The sequence below is a fragment of the Cryptosporidium sp. chipmunk genotype I genome (assembly GCF_004936735.1).
Source record: "Cryptosporidium sp. chipmunk genotype I strain 37763 chromosome Unknown contig_31, whole genome shotgun sequence".
In the NCBI taxonomy this organism is placed as follows: Eukaryota; Apicomplexa; class Conoidasida; order Eucoccidiorida; family Cryptosporidiidae; genus Cryptosporidium; species Cryptosporidium sp. chipmunk genotype I.
Genome location: NW_027125591.1, coordinates 378,150 through 397,370, shown reverse-complemented (window position 1 = coordinate 397,370; position 19,221 = coordinate 378,150). Strand labels below are relative to the sequence as shown.

The following is a 19,221-nucleotide window of genomic DNA, read 5'->3' as shown; positions in this document are numbered from 1 at the left end:
TTTACTGCGGGATTCATAAAAGGTATTTGAGTCAAAACCTTGCAACATATTTCTTTAATTTAGTAAATCTTAACTTGTTTCCCACTTGTTTAATAAAATTGTACACTTGCTAGTGATTAATTTATATTTAGTCAATATTCGCTTTTTGAATTTTGATTGCTCCCCATTCGACCCTGGATATTTCTAAATTATTTGCATTTTCTCAGTGAATCTAACAGATTCTTGGATTTAAAATGGAGATATCTCCTAATGTGTGGTTTTTAATACCGAGTGATGGCTCTGAATTTAGTAAATTTGATGTTCATATTCCGAATAAAAAATTTAAGAGTAGTCTTACGAAAAGTCATTTAAAAATACATTCATGTAAAAATAAAGATTTTGTTCGTAATTTAAAATTATGCAAATTAAGCTTGGAATTGGAGGAACTTTTGAGCTTTTCAAAAGATCATTTACAATGGGAAGAGATTAATGACTTTGAAATTATTATTGATAGTATGCAATGCAACATGATTTTAAGCATATACATACATAAAACATGCAATAGTAACACATTATTTATGCTTTGTTTAAAAAGCGATGATCATCATATTATTAATATTAATCCATTTCAGAATGACTTATTCAACTTTGGTTTAAGATATCGTTTAATTGAGCTTAACATAAATTTAATAAAAAATTTTCTTTTAAAAGGGTTGAAAAAAATAAAATTAAATGGGACACCTGGTCAAATTCATTGTTTTGGAGAAAGAACTTTTGGACTGATTGGAGGAAAAAATTATAACAGGGGTAGCCTTAGCTGGTGTTCTGGAATTTCTTTATACGGTGAAGGGGCGATTTTATCGTTTTCTCATGAAAGCTTTTTGTTTGGAAAAAGTGGGCATGAAGTATTAAAGATTATTCTAAAGAACTTTTATAAATTCAAAGGAGAAACAAAAAAAGATAAGTGCATTGGGTTCTTAGGATTTTCAGAATTTGATTCATTAGAATTAATTAATAATGTTAATAATAACGGCTTCGGTTATTCTAAAGGTATATTATTCGAATCTGTTGAACTAAGAAGTATCAAAAAAAGTGTTATTAATGATGAAATCGATATTTTAGTAATCAATGGTAACAAAGAGGAAAAAAAATCAATAAATGAGACAAAATTATCTTCAAAAATACTTAAGAGTTATATTTGTTCAGGAAAATTACTTATTGTCGGGCTATGTCCATGGGGATGGGAATATATCAGTGGTGGAAAAATAAATTCTAATTCAATTTCAAACGATATAAATAAAGAGATGGGAATGATTTTTACGAACGAATACTTTTATAATCAAGGAAATTTCGTAGATGTCAAAACCCCATCAAATTACTTTCTAAGTTCATTTTACTATTGGAAAAAGTTAATCAAATTGATTAATGAAACAGATAATAGTATCAAATTAAATGCTGATGAATACTTTATAATGACAAAAGATATTGAATGCCACTTAAACACAAATACAAGGACAAATGAGCAAAATAAAATTCTTAATTTAATAGCTGAGCTACTAAAAAAGAAGAATTATTTGAACTTAATACCTCCTTTCAGTATGGAGGAAGAAATTAATATTTTGTATATGGCAATTGCTTGCTCAAGATTAAAAGAAGATAAAATAGATGAAATTTATGATTTAGAAGGCGAGAAGTACACTTTCGATGATTTTGATCATTGGATCAATATTAACCAATTTTGGAAAATGGAAAATAATATAACAAACTTTTATTTGAGTGAAGCGTACACTAAGTTAAATTTATCAACAAATGAATTGTATTGCCCAGTCTATAATATTCCATTTGTATGGCAAAATACCGGAGTTTACAATAAATACAGAAAATCTTTAAGAGTTGAATTTATTCCCACAAACAAATATTACTTATCAATTAAATCAAAATTACGTGTTGGCAGCCACAGTGATTTTCTCAGGTATAAAGAAGAAAAAATATTGAGAAGGGTTCCATTGATAAATAAAATTTATAATTGGAGTATCTCAGAATCAAATTGCATAACTATTGAGTCCCCATGCGAAGGAATTGTATATTTTGAATATATTCCAAATGATGGGGTCTCGAATACCAAAGAATCATTAATTAAATCAAACAGAAACGAATCCTACAACTGTTTAATAGGATTGATCAAGTTCACACCATTAACCGAAAAAGAAGTTACTCTAACTCCCATTTATACAATTGACAAATTGCAACTGAATACTTGCCCATACGACAATAGAAAAGTAATTACTGACATAAATTTATGGGCAAGAATTTTTTCGGAGACAAACATGAAATTTTCAAATTTATTACCTGCTTGGATAGAATTGCATGGAAAGAAAATAATTCTTACGATTCCAAGCAGAGTTTTGTATAGAATAGATTGTTTAATGATTGATGATTTGCTAGAGTTTTGGGATAAAGTTGTTGACACTCAAAATGAGCTTTACTTTAATTACAAATGGTCTAAGGAAAGAATAGTTTGCGATACACAGATTTCAGATGGATATATGCACAGTGGTAAGTTTTTATTTTATTTGTTCAGTTTATAAATTGTTCCCACTTTTAGGTTATCCAATAATGACGCACTTAGACATTGTTGAAGAACAGCTGGAATCAGGTGGGCTACTCGATTTAAGAACACTGAAAAGTGAAGGTAATTGGGGGATATATCATGAAATAGGCCATAATAGGCAATCTAATTCTTGGACATTTAGCGGAACAGAAGAAGTTACTGTTAATTTATTTACAATGTATTCATATTATAAATTACACCCTGGATTGTATCCCTTTAATATTAGTTATGTCAAAGATCAAATTGGTATTGCAATAGAATATCTAGTTGAAATGAGCTCCGAAAGTGAATTTCCAGAAAATATGGAGCAGATTTTTAGGAAGAAATGGATGAATAACCATGGGATTGCATTTTGTAATTATTTAATTTTGATTAATTTTTTTGGATGGGACGCATTTAAAACGGTTTTCCAAGTATACGATAAGCTATCAGAAATTGATATAGAACTATTTCAAACAGATAGTAACCAGCAAAAAATGGCCATATGGATAATTGTCTTCTCTTCAGTAGTCGGAGTTAATTTAAAATGTTTTTTTACACAGTGGGGATGGTGGTTTTGTATTGAGCGCGCCAAATCAGAAATTGACATCCAGTCATTGTGTGTAAGGATGCAGAATAATTTAATAAATATAAAAGGAATTTGTGTGAAGATTAGAGTCTCAAAAGACGATATTGAGCTTGGATACGAAGATTTAGCTGTGATTAATGGATGGAAAAGCTGGAGGCTTGACTCACTTGAAATATTACTAGATATTCAATGTTTGTAAAAATTTTATTTTGTGGGTGAAAAAGAAATGGAAGAAAGTTCATCTAGAAATAACTCAGAAAAAAATACGGAAAGGGCCTATTCAATGAAATCTACGGTATCCAAAAAGAATTTGACAATAAGGGAGGATATTGAAGTAAATAGGTATGAACCTGATATGAAGGAGAAATTTGACGGTCTGACAGATATAGAAGATGAAAAATTAATCAAACAACTTTCTCAGAAAAAAAACTCCACTTCAAAGCTAAATAGTACAAATTCAGGTAGTGGGCCAGAAAATTCAAATTCGGTTTTTAATAAACACCAAGCTGACTCAGAATCTGTAAGTGATGATTCATATTTGAGTAAGGAAAGCTTCTCTGATGAAAGTAATGAAAGTTCTGATATTTATAGTGACAATGATCTATATAGTAATAGAAGGTTTCGTGAAAAGTTTGATATTAGAGAATTGCAGCCAATGGAAACACTTTCATGGCTAAAAAATCATGGACTGAACAAGATGGCGTTAATTATATCGAAAGAAAGAGAAAACAAACAGGCTGAAAAGGTCAGAGACGAGACAATTATGGGTCTTTATAATGCTGATATAACAAAATTTAACCAGGGATATCTAAAAAATCTTTTTTTGTTGTCATTGGATAAAAACAAAGATAGAATCAATTTTGAAGATAGATCAAGTCAATTCGAACAAGAAGAAGTGAAAAAACCCAGTTTAAATATTAATAATATAATTAATGAAACACCTAAAGATAAAAATAAACCTTATATTGCAGCTAATGTAAATGATGGTGAGATTAGAAAAAAATATATTAAGCCTAAATTGGTAAATCGGTTGGAAATTTCCGAGGAGGGGATTTCAGGCGAGAATGCTCTTGCATTTCAAAAATATATTAGAGACCTTCAAGAAGAAGTAAAAATGAAGGATGAAAAGTTAAAGTTAAGAGAGATGGAAAGAGATAATGCAAGACTTACGCGCGATCAATTAACTAGGGCTGTAAAGTCATCTCTTGAAATCGGTAGTGGTGCTGGGAAATTAGACAATTTATTTAGAGATGTAATAAAGAGAAATCAGTTATATGCTTTCCGGTTGCTACAATACCAGGCAAGGATAGAATTGAGAGGAAGGATAGGTTCAGAAATATTTGCTGGAGCTTGTATAATCAAACATTTAATTATAAAAAGAATTAAATATGGATTTTCTCAATTATCAAAAAATGCAATTTTGAAAAAAGATGAAATGTTTTGGAAAAGAAGTATCGTTAATAACGAGGATGTTGCTACAAACATTATTTCAATGTTTAAGAATATACTTTCTTGCTACAAGCTGGCATGCATTGTACAACATAATCACATATCTGCAATTAAGAAATTCCTTTATATTTGGACAAAATGTTCAAATCTTAAGACTGAGATGATAAAAGGGTCATTAAAATTGGGAGCTTGTTCCAGATTAAGCGGAAATATCACATTACGTGAGCTAAAAATAGCTGCGGATACAGAATCTAAGCACTTATCTAGAATAGATAAAGATAAGTTAAATAAAGCAAAAAAAGGCTTTTTCTCTGAAGAAAATATCACTAATATAAGAAACGATGTTAATATCTTGGGTGAGGATTTAAATACTAAAGAAATCCTTAATAATATTAATGATACTTTGAGTTTTATTCCTGATGAAAAACTTAACCACCTAACAATGCTTATGAATAAGAGTCAAGAACAAAAAAATATCGATATAACTAGAAACTTAGCTCTTTCACATCTTGCAAACGTAATTAAACTTTCTTCGGAATTAAATAACTCCAATGACTCTACAGGCAAGGATGCACTCAATAACATAACAAATTTAAACTCAAAATACAAAAATAATTTGCTTTCTTCTTTTGAAAATCTAATATTCAACAAAGAACGACTTGATATTGTCAATGAAATTAATAATCATGCAAATGACAAATATAAGCAGCCAATAAATGTTCCTGACTGGATAAAAGAAAAACATTCAAAGATCTTAGAAGACTTTTATTCGAATCCATTCTATCCTATTTTTGTGAATGAATATAACAAACGTATCTTCATGGATTACAAGGAAAGTAGTGAGGAAAGTGAAAGTAGCGAGGAGTATGAGCCAGAAGTTGATGATTACAAAACAGAGAGTGAATATGATATATATTATTACTCGAAAGAAAGCCCTGAGTCAAAACTTTTCACTGTGCAAAAACAGTTGAGTAGTGAAATTCATATTGACTCAGAAAAGCTTGATTTGGAGGTTTCTAAAGCAGATAACGTGTATATATGCGATGAAGCAGACCAATTCGAGACAGTTTATTATTATGATGGGAACTATCTTAACAATACGGAACTTGACGCCAACGGTAATCAGGTGATTTATATTGATCAGTCAAATAACATTTTACAAGAACCTTATCAGATTGGAAATGTTCAGGGAGAGATTGGAATAGCATATGAAGAATTTACTGATAACCATGAAGATGAACTGATAGAAGAAGGTAATAACTTTGAAAATAGCACAGAAGTGGTTGAGTTACAGCAAGCTAATCAAAAATATTCAGAAAGAGTCATTAATGACAACCTCGAAATTGAATATATTGATGATAAAGAGCAAGAGGTAAATGAAGAGGAAATATTACTTGAATCGACTTTTGTTGAGCCAGAAGTGGTACAACAGTAAGTTGTATTTAAAAATGTTTAGAATACGCAATCCTTGATAATTTCACTTTCAGATCCTTATACATGTTGCCGCCGTAATTAAGGATTACGTTGTTGAGTAGTGGCGCCTATTTGTATAAATGTAAAATTATTATATTGTAAAATAACACCCGTTAAATAATTTGTGAGTACACGAGTTAACAGGGAAATCAGTGATTTATAAAGTCGCAAAAATCTCTTAGAGTAACCATTTAATTATTTGGTTTTATGAGTCTATTTTTCTTAGGCAGCGTCAAAGCAAGCAATAATATTTATTGAGAGAAAGTCATAGTACCTGTAATTAGCCACCGCACATGTTTTTAGGAAGTCAGCAAATTTCCATTAGGCAAGACGAGATAGTTAAGCAGGGGTGGCTTTACAAACAAAGTCGATTTCTAAAGGACTGGCGAAGAAGATGGTTTGTATTAACGAGAAACTACCTCGCGAGTTTCAAAGATCAAAGGAGCCTTTCTACTCCTACGGAATCGTTAATGCTCTCTGAATGTCTAACCGTTAGATCTGCCGATGAAGATACAAATAAAGAAAATTCATTCAGGGTTGACACCCCAAATAGAGTTTTTTTTTTAATTGCTGAAAACCCAATTGAAAAAGAGGAATGGATTGGGCAAATAGGGAGACAGATGATTAGACCCACTGTATATCAGCACGACTACTAGATATTGTATAAACTGAATATATTAAAATTCGATAGATTCTAAAGCTCAGGGGGTAGCTTTTCGCGCACACTTCGTTCTATTTCACGTCATAACTTTTTTATTTTTATTATTCACTTTTTTTTCCTGATACTTGAGTAAATAGTTTAGATTCTCTAGAAGCGGGAACATGGATTAGTGGCAACTCAAAAGATATAAACGATCAGGCGCCTGCACACCGGACTCTAATTCGTACACAACATGCCCGAGGTTATAAATATAGATACTGTGGAATCAATTTCATCATTTCAGTTAAGAAATAATAAAATATTTTATTATTATTATTCTCTAAATTTGTTTGAAGTTTTTGTACTGAGGTTTAATCATGCCTTCTATCTTGTCAGTGAAAGCACGTGAAATCTTGGATTCCAGAGGAAATCCAACTGTAGAAGCAGAAATTACAACTGAGCAGGGAGTATTCAGAGCATGTTGCCCATCTGGTGCCTCAACAGGTATCTATGAAGCTAAGGAGTTACGTGATGGTGATGAGAAGAGATATCTTGGTAAAGGCGTACAAAAGGCCGTCGAAAACGTAAATAAAATAATTGCCCCTGCATTTATTGGGAAAGACCCAACACATCAAACAGAGCTTGATACCATGATGACGGAACAGTTGGACGGCTCAAGGAATGAGTATGGTTTCACGAAGTCAAAGCTCGGTGCTAATGCAACAACAGCAGTTTCATTTGCATTGGCCAGAGCAGGAGCAGCAGCAAGAGGTGTTCCATTATACAAGTATATTGCTGAGTTAGCAGGAAATGATACTAATAACTTTGTTATGCCAGTTCCATCATTTAATGTTTTGAATGGAGGAAAACACGCAGGTAATGCCCTCGCTCCACAGGAGTTCATGATTTTTCCCGTTGGTGCACCGAATTTCAAGGAGGCACTTAGATATGGCGCCGAGGTATATCACACCCTAAAGTCAGTCATTAAGAAGAAGTACGGATTAGGAGCCACCAATATTGGTGATGAGGGTGGTTTTGCTCCAGATATTGCTACTCCAGAGGAAGCACTTGATTTGATTACCGAGGCAATAAAAATCTGTGGTTATTCAGGAAAGATCAAGATTTCTTTGGATCCTGCAGCCTCCGAATTCTTTGTTGAAGATAAAAAATGCTATGATTTAAACTTCAAATGCAAAGACTCTAATAATTATCTCTCAAGCCAAGAGTTAACAGAGATGTGGAAGAAAATTTGCTCAAAGTATGATATCGCAAGCATTGAGGATCCATTTGATCAGGATGACTATGAAGCATATGCATCATTAACAAGCCAAGTTGGCGAGAAAGTCCAAATTATGGGAGATGATTTATTTGTTACTAACATGAGTCGTCTTAAGATCGGAAGGGAGAAAGGTGCATGCAATGCTTTGCTGTTAAAGGTCAATCAGATTGGTACTGTTACAGAAGCAATTGCAGCATTTGATCTCGCAAGATCGTTCGGATGGGGTATCCAAGTGTCCCACAGATCCGGAGAGACTGAAGACACATTTATCGCAGACTTAACTGTTGGATTAGGCACAGGACAGCTTAAAACTGGCGCACCTTGTAGAAGTGAGCGTGTCGCCAAGTACAACCAACTTATGCGTATCGAGGAGGAACTTGGCAGCAACTGCACTTTTGCAGGAGCTAATTTCAGAAAACCCATCGCAAGAATCAGATAAATGCAGAATTTGTAGGATAGAAATTGCTTAAGTTTTTCTTTCTACCTGAATTCTCTAAGTTGTAGATTTTTTTTTATTTAAGAGATAGTAGTAGGAAGATTACTATTGAAATATCCATCCCGATGTGGATGTAAATAGAGTATGTAATGTGGAGCTTTCTGCTAACATGGATCAGTATCCAACCTATAATTGCTAGGGAAACTGTTGAAAGTATTGAGAATTGGATGGAGGAGAAATATATTAACACAAAAAAGTGATAAATTGAATATAATACTGAGCAAATGATGCTTACAAACCCAGTATTTGACTTGTAGCTAGTCTGCCCACTTTCAATATCTTGACAACTCTCGAATAAATAACTGTTACGATCTCTTTCTATCAAAGAGTCTGAATAATGAACTCCAAAATCATTGATATTAAAACTTGATTGTAGGCTAATTTCATTTCTAACTAATGAAATTATTAATTCTTTATAAACAAACGACCTCCAAAAAAGTTCTTCTATAATTGGATTAACTATAGAGAAATAAACACTCGAAAACCATACAAAGAAACCAATTCTGTTCGTCGGATATTTAATTATCCCTTCTCTTATTAATCCAACTTTGATTTCTTCAATGTTAAAAAAATCAAATGTTGGAATAATTTTCGAAATTTTTAATAGTAAAAAAAGACATGAAGTCCCGAAAAATGATGTAAAAAGACAAACACATATGCATTTGAGTATGTCAAAAGTCTTTCCATATTCTATAGCATCACTTAAATTGCTTGTTAGATATTGAAGACCATAACAAAATGTTGGGATGAAAAACATGCAAATAAAATGCATACTATACATCGCAAGCCAGCCATCAGAAACAAAACCTAACCAAAAAAGTGCATTTAAGCAAGGAAGTAGCCCAATCACAACAATTTTAACAAATTGCCTATTAATAAATATCATTGTAACCACCAAATCGATTCCTTAATTATATCCATGTATTACTTGTTTCTGTAAATATAAGTTAAAGTATCAAACAAAATTTAATACTCTCAACTAATATATTTAACCAGTTGCAATAAATTATTTTGGTTATATTCAGCAAAAAATATCTGATGAATGGCTCTGAATTTCGGTTGATCAAGATCTAAAATTTCTTTCATTCTGTAATACATTACTTCTTTTATCTTGGCAAATCTGGTGAGAGATCACTCACTAATTTTGCCAAAAAAGACTATATGTTTAAATTGTCTGTTAATAAAGAAATTATAAAACCAACACAAAAAAAAAAAATGATCTATGTTATCTTAAATATGATAGGTTTGGCGGTAACATGCGGTAGTTAAAGGTGCATGTGTGTTATGGAGTGGGTTTAAGTAAGTAGTGAATACTTAAAAATAATTTATGTTATTTAATATTTAATTTAAAAATAAAGTCTTTTAAATGAATTATATCCATTTTCATTAGAATATCTTATATTTCATTTATATTTTTTTTGTGGGTGTCATAATTTGACCTATTGGAGGAAAAAAGCGAATTTTTTTTTTTCTAAACATTTATCATGGAAATAATACTTTTTTAATTAAGAGAATTATTATATGCTCGAATTAATGGTGAGAATAATAGATGAGTAATAACAATATTAATAATGCCAAGAGCGAGGTTTTTCTTCCGCTGCTGGAGCTTAACAAAGTCAAGGAAAGATTCAAGGATGATAACTCAGTGCAAAGGATAAATGAACTATTTAACTATGATAGTTTAGGTTCATCCTCTAGCAGTCGCTCAAGCGTTTTTTCAAATAATTTGTCCATACCTCAGGAACCAGAGCTGGCTATCGATAAATCAATATCAACTAATTATGAAGACATATCTATTAACCAGATAAAAAATAGGATGTTAGGAAAACATAGTTTTAGTTTAGTCTCGATTGATTGGGACTCAGATAGAGAAGAGAAGGTCAAACATTCTAGCAGCTTAATGAGTACAGAAGATTATTTTAATAGTAAAATCAAGTATAATTTTGTGATTCCAGTAACTGAAAAAAAAATTGACATAATTGAAAAAGAAAGTAATAGCCCTGAAATTTCTTCAATTCGTAGAAAGAGTAAATCTTCAAAAAAAATGATGGATAAAGTAAGGTCGACGCTACAATCTCTTATTAAGTCACATGAAGAAGAAAATTCTGTGACTATTAAAAGTAACAGTCATCGATCTAATTTAAGCTCTGGTAGAAAAAACCAAGAAGTGAAGCTTAAAAGTATCATTCCTAAATTAAGTTTAACCGAGACTAGTATAGATGATAAAACGTTTGAAATGACTGGGGCTAAACTAGCTAGCTTAAATAACAGTTTAGTTTCCAAAGAAAGTAGACCTGCTTTTAACAAAAAAGCAAGTATAAATAAAAGCATAATGTTAAAGGGGAAAAGTTTCAAGAGCCAGGAATTTGAAAAAGAAACTAAGCTTGAAAGGATAAATTCAGTTCAAGATATTAGTTTAAATAATAAATCTGAAAATCTAAGTAAAGAATCAGCTATTGAAGAAACAAAGGGTATTAAACTAACTTCAAAAACTGAATTAAATAGCTCTGATTTGATTGTAATGAGTGAAAAAGAAATGGATGAGAATATTAAAGAAAGTACTAATGAGATAAAAATTCAAGAAATTAAGCATTTGGAAAAAGATAATTTAGAAAGGGTTGAAAAGTTAGATGAAACACAAGTTTTTTCTGAAGGTCCTCCTGAAAACGATCAAACTAATATATCCGTTTCTGATTACAAAATTTGCAGTGATGAGATTAAGTTAGTAAAGGAATTTAAACAAAATTATAAGCTGATGATTGAAGATTGCCCAAGTGATAACAAAGCTTTAAAAAATGAGGAAAATATAGAAAGTGGCATTAAGATGAATATCGAGTTATTATACGAAAAGGAACAGGGGCACAAATCGGGTCTAAGTAAAGAAAAAGACACAGGAAAATTGGAACCTAATCAAGAAAAAATAGAACAAAAAAATGGCACGAGTATAGATATAATCCCATTAAACAGAGAGCTAAAGTGTGAAGAATCAAAAGATGAAAAAACTCACGAAAAAACTGAAATTAAGAATGATGAACACAATATAAACAATAAAATAATGAATGAAAAATTGGAAACAGGAGACGAGAAAATAATAGACACTCTGGAGGAATTTAGAGATGGAAATAATAAAAATGATAAATTAATAGAAGCCAATAAACCAACAATGAATAATATAAAAGATAATCGAGAAAATGAAGATGAAAAAACATCCGAAGATAGAAAAATAACAAATTCTTTGGAATCAAATGAAGAAAATAGTGAGGATATAAAAAAAAAAAAAGACTATTTAAATTGCCTTAACGAAGCAATAGATTATACAACAGAGCAAAAAATCTCAAATGCTAAGGAACCCAATTTTGAACAAGATTTCGGGCTAAAAAGAGATAAAGATCAAAATGATCAAAAACTAATTGAAGAAAAAACTCCAAATGTTGAATTAAAAGTTAAAGATAAAACTACCCTGGAAGAATCAAAAGTCCAAAATGCGATTATTGAGATTAAGGTTAAAGCTAACGATGCTTCAAAACTAGACAATAAATCAATAAATGAGCTTAATAAGAATAATAATAGAAGAGAGATCTTAAAAACTATTCCCAGTGAGCTTACATTACAAATTGAGAGTCAGGAAGTTAAAGATGAAATCAATTTTCAGGAAGAGCTCAAATTAAAAGTAGAAGAAAGAGAAAATCTTAGAAAAACTAAAACAGAAGAAAATGAATATAATATTAGTAAAAAATTGACTATTGAGAACAAAAGCAAAAAAGAAGTTTTAGGTCAAGCATTAGAAGACTTTAAACAAGATAATAAACAGAAATCTAAAATCATACCCAAATACGAACTATTAGAAACTGAAAAGAATTCTACAGATAAAGATGAAAAAAAAGTAGAAGTTGAAACAAAAAAAAATTCTACAATAAATGGAAAAATATCATGTATTAATGTAGAGTCAAAGGAAGAGTTAATTAAAAATAATAAATTTAATGATACTTCTAACATTACACAGAAAAAACCTGTGCAAAATCAAGATAATAATTTTAAAAAAATGAACATTCATGATGAATTAAAATTATTATTTATTGCTAAGTCACAGGCAAGTGAGCAGATAAAACACTCAACTAATGTTTTTGAATTGGAGTCAGCAAATTTTAACGGATTTAAGGAGGAAAACATTAATATTCCTGCAAAAATTAATCTTGAAGAAAATGTAATATCTAAAAGATCAATAAACCAAAAAAAGGCAAATAAAGATGAAAAACTCGATATAATAGGAAATAAACAGACAGATACAGCAAATACTGAAATATCTCAAAAAAATGATACAGATAACTCAATTTGTCCTGCAAAAAAATATGCTGATCAGCTTAATAAACAAGTTCCTGTTGTAAAACTTAAATTAAATAACAGTTTGGTAACTAATGAGAATAAATCAAAGATTATAAATAAAAACATACCCCAATTAAAGGAAGAATCTACCAATAATATTAAAAAAGATTCACAGAAGAAAATAAATAAAACTAAAGCAGCTAATAGTATAGACATCAAAAGTGCAAATATTAAAAGTGAAATAAGTATGGAAATAGATAATCAAAAATATACGAATCAATTATCTAACAAAGATTTAAAAGATAACGACCTTCCAAGAAAAAGTGAAGGCAAAGATATACTCAAAGGGAAATGGAACGAAATAATAAAAGATAAAGCAAAAATATTTTCTTGCAAAAAAAGAGATGATCAAGTTAAAAAAACTTCAAATAAAGATATAAGCAATAAAACTTTTAAGGAAGCTAAAAATTTGAAAAATTTTAGTTCTTCAAAAGATAGTCACTTTCAAGTAAATAATGCTATTGAAACAGACAGAGAACAAATTGTTTCCAAGGCTAGTTTAAAAAAAATAATTACTTTAGAAGACTGTATAAGCTCTGAGATTGTACATGATAGAAGCAAACAAAACACAACAAATGAAATAATCAAGGAATATGACTCAAGTATATCTTTTAAAGGAGATAAAATTCAAAAACCATTGTTAAGCCAAAGAAAGAGGATACTTTTAAGATGCCATTTGACAGTTCCAAAATTACAATATAAAATCTATAGTGCTGCTAGCCAAGTTAATTCAACTAATAGTTTAATTAGGGATGAAACAAATGTTTTGAAAAGTGAAAACTCGAAAGTTCAGTTTTCACAATTTAGAGGTGTTTTTAATAAATTATGTGAGATATTTGGAAGTATGAATGAAGAAGATAGTAAAAAATGTGACAGTTTAAATACTGAGGTCCAAAGAAAGCAATCAGCAGATTTTGAATTAAAACCTTTTCAAGAAAAACATAGTTTAACTAAAAAAAATTCAAACCTCTTAATTGAGCCGAGAATTAGTCAACGCGAACTCTCAAGCCAACATGATAATTTTTTGGATAAAGGTCAACCAAGCCATAACAAAGTAAATTATAATGGAAGCAGAAAGTTGGTTGCTATTGAAAAATTGCTTTCATCTGACTTTTCTTCAATCGAAAAAAGCAATCAATCATATAGAAGATTATCTTCTTCAAATAAATTTAAGATGGAAAATAATAATTCAAGAAAACTTGTTAGAAGGATTTCAAGGAAAAAGATTGCAAACAGAAATATTCATAATATACTTGAACTTAATAAGATTTCAATTAAAAGCCCAAGAAATGAAGATGTGGTGAACACCACAAACAAAACATTAAAAATAAATTTAATGGAAAATATTTTAAAGTCAGAACATCAAATTCGTCCAATGAAAACTTTAGAAAGCAAGAAATTTGCTAAGAATAAGGGTATTGGATTAGAAAGTGAAATAGGTACAAGTACCATTAATAAGTACGAAGATATTCATATGAAAAATAGAACTAGAAGAAATTACTTTAGGCTTCTTAGAAATTACACAAATGCCTTCAATATAGGAAATTATGACACTGGGTCAGGCTGTTCTTGCCACATTTGTAATAAGCATGCCATTAATGACAAAATGATCGATCCAATTACATTACATATTATTAATGAAGAAAATAAGCTAAGAAAAATGAAACAGAATGATACAACTATGATTAATAGTGTAGAGAAATTGAATTCTCGTGGTAACTACCCAAAACATTACCATAAGCATTACCATTATAATGGGGTAAGATCATTCAAATTGGAAAAGAAACACAGAGAATCCAATTGCAAACATAAAAATATGGGCAAACATAAAGATAAATATAGGCAAGATGAAAGATATCATAGAAAGAAATCAAAAAAACTTGAATTAAAAAATGAATGTGACGCAAATTATACGTTTTCAGAAAATATAAATAAACATGAACAACATTCGAAAAAAACAAGTAATAACAATAATAATATATATAGTTCAAATGACTTCGCTCAATTAAAAGATCAAATTGAAACAATTTTGAGAGAGTATGGCGTAATATATAGAGCTCCAAAACAAGATATGAATTTTAATACTCAGAATTGCAATATTTCAATTGAACCTAATGATATCTCAATATTAAAAAATATATTATTAGATACCAACAAACTCTTATCACAAAATATACTAGAAGTCAAAGAGACGAGGAGTAAAACAATCGAAAAAAATTTGTCCTATTTGAATAGTACTGGAAAACAAAAAAATGTGAATTTTTCAGAGTTGGAGGCAAATAAATGGACAGAAAAAAGTAAGATAAGCAGACCATACGAAATTTTGACATTGCCATCTAATGGTCTTGAAAGGGCAATCATACATAGAAATATGATGCGAATGAAGCTAGATCTTGATAAAATTAGAAAAGATGAATTAGATAGAATTATTGACACCCAAATGAGGAGAAAAAATTCAAAGAATGGACAAAGAATTGCCAAAGGGAGAAGATGCATTCCGAATATTTCTAAGGCAAGCAATAGTTTAGAAAACTCAGATCCAAATAGACTAGTTAGCTTGAAGACAGTAAAGAAAACGATTTTAAAGTCATCAAAGCAACAGTCCGATACTAAAAATCAAACTGGTTCTTGGTTTTCAAGTTGGTTTGGAAATGCTGTACCTACTAATGAAATCCAAGAAAGTATAAGCCCAATAGAAAAAAATAATACTGATAATCAAGAAACTTTAGATAAAAGGGTTGAATATAATGGTCAAGTTCAAATTAAAAAAACAACCGTCAATAACAATTCTTCACCAAAAGCAAAACAAGCAAACTCTCCTCCTCCGCCTCTTGCCCAAAACCATTACGTTGTTAGCAAGTCAAAAAGTACGAAATACTTTAATAGTTCAAAGTCAGATGCAAGAGCTACTAAAGCAACTTCAAATGACGATGAAAGTCTAGATATAAATAACTTCGTTGATTTTTCAGATCAGGATGTTTTCGAGCCAAAAAATAAGCTAGAAATGGAAAAAGGACTAGAAGAAAACTGTGTTACAGACGCAGGATTAGTGTCTAAACCTGAATACGAGACAAATGAGCAAGAAAGCACATTTTGGGGGTGGTTTGGATATTCGAATACGCCAGAATACCCAAAAACAAAGGCTAAAACAGCTAAAACAACACAGAAGAATATAACTAAAAATAATCAGCAAAGACTGAAGAGGAAGGCTTCTAACAAGCTGCCAAAAGATGATAATGTTGAAAACAATAAAGAATATGAAAACTCACCTCAAATAATTTCTCCACCTGTACCTGCACAAGAAACATCCTGGTTTAGTGGTTGGTTTGGGAGTGGGACAGAGAATCCTTCTCCTCCTCCTCCTCCACCGACCCCAGTTTTAAAATCAAAAGATAAACCGAAATGGTCTCCCCCTCCTCCTTTGGAACCGATAGATAACTCGTCTGACGCTCAAGCTCCATTAGAAAATGGGTTTGGCCAAGAAAATGATCAGCCATTTGCTCCACCTCCTACTCCAGCTCCTGCAGAAGAATCATCTTGGTTTAGCGGTTGGTTTGGTGGAACCACAGAGCCAGCAAAGGTAGATGATTCACAAGAAAAGCCAACAGCGAAAAATGTTGAAACAAGAAAAAAAAGCTCTGCAAAAAGCAAAATGATTCAGCAAAACAAAGACACCACAACATCCATTAATAAACTTCCTTCTATCAAAGTTTCCCCTGCACCTGAGCCTGCTGAACTACCTCCTAAAGAAGATTCTTCGTGGTTTAGTGGCTGGTTTGGAGGATCTGAAACAACCCCTGCTCCTCCTCCAACTCCAATAGCAGCAACAAATCCAGAACCCAACAAAATTCCTAAAGAAGACTCCAAACATACACATACTCTGTCTTCAATACCAGCACCACCTCTAGCTCCTGAAGAAGAGTCTTCGTGGTTTGCTGGCTGGTTTGGAGGATCTGAGACAACTCCTCCAACTCTAACTCCAAGCCCAACAGCAGCAACAAATCCGGAGTCTACAAAAACTTCTAAAGAAGTTCCTGGACAGAATTTCAACCCTTCAAACCCAGCTCCACCTCCACCTCCTGAAGAAGAGTCTTCATGGTTTAGCAGTTGGTTTGGGGCATCTGAAACAACTCCTGCTCCTCCTCCAACTCCAGCAGCAGCAACAAAATCAGAGCCTAGAAGAATTCCTAAAGAAGTTCCCGTTCATAATTTCGTCCCTTCAAGTCCACCTCCACCTGCAGAGGAGTCTTCGTGGTTTAGCGGTTGGTTTGGCGGATCTGAAACAACTCCTGCTCCTCCTCCAACTCCAGCAGCAGCAACAAATCCAGAGTCTACAAAAATTCTTGAAGAAGTTCCAAAACAAAACTTTGATCCTCCAAGTCCGCCTACACTTCAACCATCTCAGCCTCAACCTCTTCCTGAAGAGGATTCTTCATGGTTTAGTGGATGGTTCGGAGCATCCGGGACAACACCTGCTCCTCCTCCAACTCCAATAGCAGCAAATTCAGAGTCTAAAAAGGCTCCTAAAGAAGCTCCTGGGCCGAATTCTACCCCTTCAAGCCCACCTCCACCTCCTGCAGAGGAGTCTTCGTGGTTTAGCGGTTGGTTTGGAGAATCTGAAACAACCCCCGCTCCTCCTCCCACCCCAACTACAGTAATAAACCCAATACAAAATAATAATAGTACAAACAGTCTCCAGGTTCCAGAAACTTCCAATCCCACACCAAACTCCACTTCCCCAGCACCTGCAGAAGGTTCTTCGTGGTTCGGGGGATGGCTAGGTGGGTCAGATCCTAATCCACCTGCTCCCCCTCCCACACCTTCAGAAGCACAAGAATCTAACTGGCTCTCGGGATTTGGCTGGTAAAGTTTATATACAATTAAAAATATAGAAAACACTTATTTTAAATAACATTCGGTTTAGAAGTCTCAAAATAATAAATCAGGACAATAAATTTTTTTTTTAATAATCTGCCATTTTCTCATCTGTAAAAAATAAATACATATCGGCGCCCACACATAGCGCGCGCGGCCTTCTGAATACGGGAATCTAAAATAATTTGGACTTGGCAAAAAGTGTGTTATAAAGTGGGATAAAAATATATAATTTTAAAAGAGATCATATATGAATATTTATGGGAAAATATAAATATATCAACAAATACCCATCTTATTATGAATAGTTTTGATGACTTGTTATCGATTTGGTAGTTATTTAAGTTTTCAATGAGCTTTTCAAGGAGATCGTCTGGTGGACTTTCATCATCTTATGATGGATCATTGGGTAATTTAACTCCTTTCTTGACACATTCAGACCCTTTGGATTCCAAGTATTTGAGCAGGTCCATGCTTGAAATCACAAGAGATGTATGCTATAATAACTCTTTAAAAAGGAATTCTAAAGGAGGTGAATCATTAGGAAAAGAGTTTAACTATATTCAAAAAGAAAAACCATATTCAAGCAGAGAAGAAACAAATAAATTAAACGATTTGGAATCTCCTATTGATACTCTCGAGCGGAAAAAGAATGATACAAATATTGTGGATTCGGAAAACATGAGTAGGAGAAGATTCAGTATTTCATACGTTCAAAACCTTCCAAATAAGGTAATGGAAAATCGATATAATCAGGACAGGGATAATAACTATGGAAGAGTTGGAAATAACCCTGAGCATTTGCATTGCAGGAGACCCTCATCAAATATGAACAATAGTTCGAGCTATCAAATCGAAAAAAAAAGTGACCAACCACTAATAAATAAAAAGATGAATGTTTATCAAGCAAACCAACTATTATGCTCACTATTGGAGAGGGACCCGTGCAGATTAAATAGTAGTGGCCTATATAGTTATAATAGCAATGATCAATCTTATAAAATTAATACATTTCAAGATGGATGTAAACATTGGTATTCAAATAACAATAGAGAAATGATTGACCCTTTCTCAGATACAAACAACAGTTATATACCACAATATACGACTAATGCTAGAAGGGCAATGTACGAACTTATCGGAGCATCTGAAGCTAGTAGACCAGATCCTGACTTATCTGATGATGATTTATCCCTTCGTTTTGTAAGGGGAACTTTAGTTGTGTGCGATATTCATAACAAACTACAGCTAAATGTAGTTCCTCCAATTTTTGGTAAGTTTTAGCGCAGATAAGGGAATTTTCTTATTACCAAACTTTCAGGATACTTGTTTAAAAAGTCAGATAGGCAGTTTAGTGTGCCACCAATTAGATGGCAAAAGAGATATGTTGTGGTACATGAGTGTCATTTGTATTGGTTTGACTCAGAATCTTCATATCGTCTTTTTGGCATAAATGCATCAAGAGGAA

At 32.0% G+C, this 19,221-nt stretch overlaps 6 protein-coding genes across 6 annotated transcripts; 5 read left to right on the top strand and 1 right to left on the bottom strand.

Moving 5' to 3' along the window:
- Positions 1-233: 233 nt before the first annotated feature.
- On the top strand, positions 234-3,357 carry ELE39_002738 (uncharacterized protein; the record flags this gene model as incomplete). The annotated part of the gene is made up of 2 exons (XM_067345842.1): positions 234-2,535; positions 2,585-3,357. The coding sequence occupies 2 exons, from the start codon at positions 234-236 to the stop codon at positions 3,355-3,357; spliced, it is 3,075 nt and encodes a 1,024-aa protein (XP_067201700.1).
- A 27-nt stretch (positions 3,358-3,384) lies between these two features.
- Positions 3,385-6,736, top strand: ELE39_002737 (1 like with a pleckstrin y (PH) domain; the record flags this gene model as incomplete). Its single annotated transcript, XM_067345841.1, has 2 exons — positions 3,385-6,038; positions 6,388-6,736. 2 exons carry the CDS (start codon positions 3,385-3,387, stop codon positions 6,734-6,736), a joined length of 3,003 nt encoding a protein of 1,000 aa, XP_067201699.1.
- Positions 6,737-7,097: 361 nt separating this feature from the next.
- Positions 7,098-8,438, top strand: ELE39_002736 (2-phosphoglycerate dehydratase; the record flags this gene model as incomplete). The annotated part of the gene is made up of 1 exon (XM_067345840.1): positions 7,098-8,438. The coding sequence occupies one exon, from the start codon at positions 7,098-7,100 to the stop codon at positions 8,436-8,438; it is 1,341 nt and encodes a 446-aa protein (XP_067201698.1).
- A 73-nt stretch (positions 8,439-8,511) lies between these two features.
- On the bottom strand, positions 8,512-9,381 carry ELE39_002735 (CAAX protease self-immunity; the record flags this gene model as incomplete). The annotated part of the gene is made up of 1 exon (XM_067345839.1): positions 8,512-9,381. One exon carries the CDS (start codon positions 9,379-9,381, stop codon positions 8,512-8,514), a length of 870 nt encoding a protein of 289 aa, XP_067201697.1.
- Positions 9,382-10,044: 663 nt separating this feature from the next.
- Positions 10,045-17,745, top strand: ELE39_002734 (large low complexity with coiled coil regions; the record flags this gene model as incomplete). Its single annotated transcript, XM_067345838.1, has 1 exon — positions 10,045-17,745. One exon carries the CDS (start codon positions 10,045-10,047, stop codon positions 17,743-17,745), a length of 7,701 nt encoding a protein of 2,566 aa, XP_067201696.1.
- A 359-nt stretch (positions 17,746-18,104) lies between these two features.
- On the top strand, positions 18,105-19,037 carry ELE39_002733 (uncharacterized protein; the record flags this gene model as incomplete). Its single annotated transcript, XM_067345837.1, has 1 exon — positions 18,105-19,037. One exon carries the CDS (start codon positions 18,105-18,107, stop codon positions 19,035-19,037), a length of 933 nt encoding a protein of 310 aa, XP_067201695.1.
- Between the last annotated feature and the right edge of the window lie 184 nt (positions 19,038-19,221).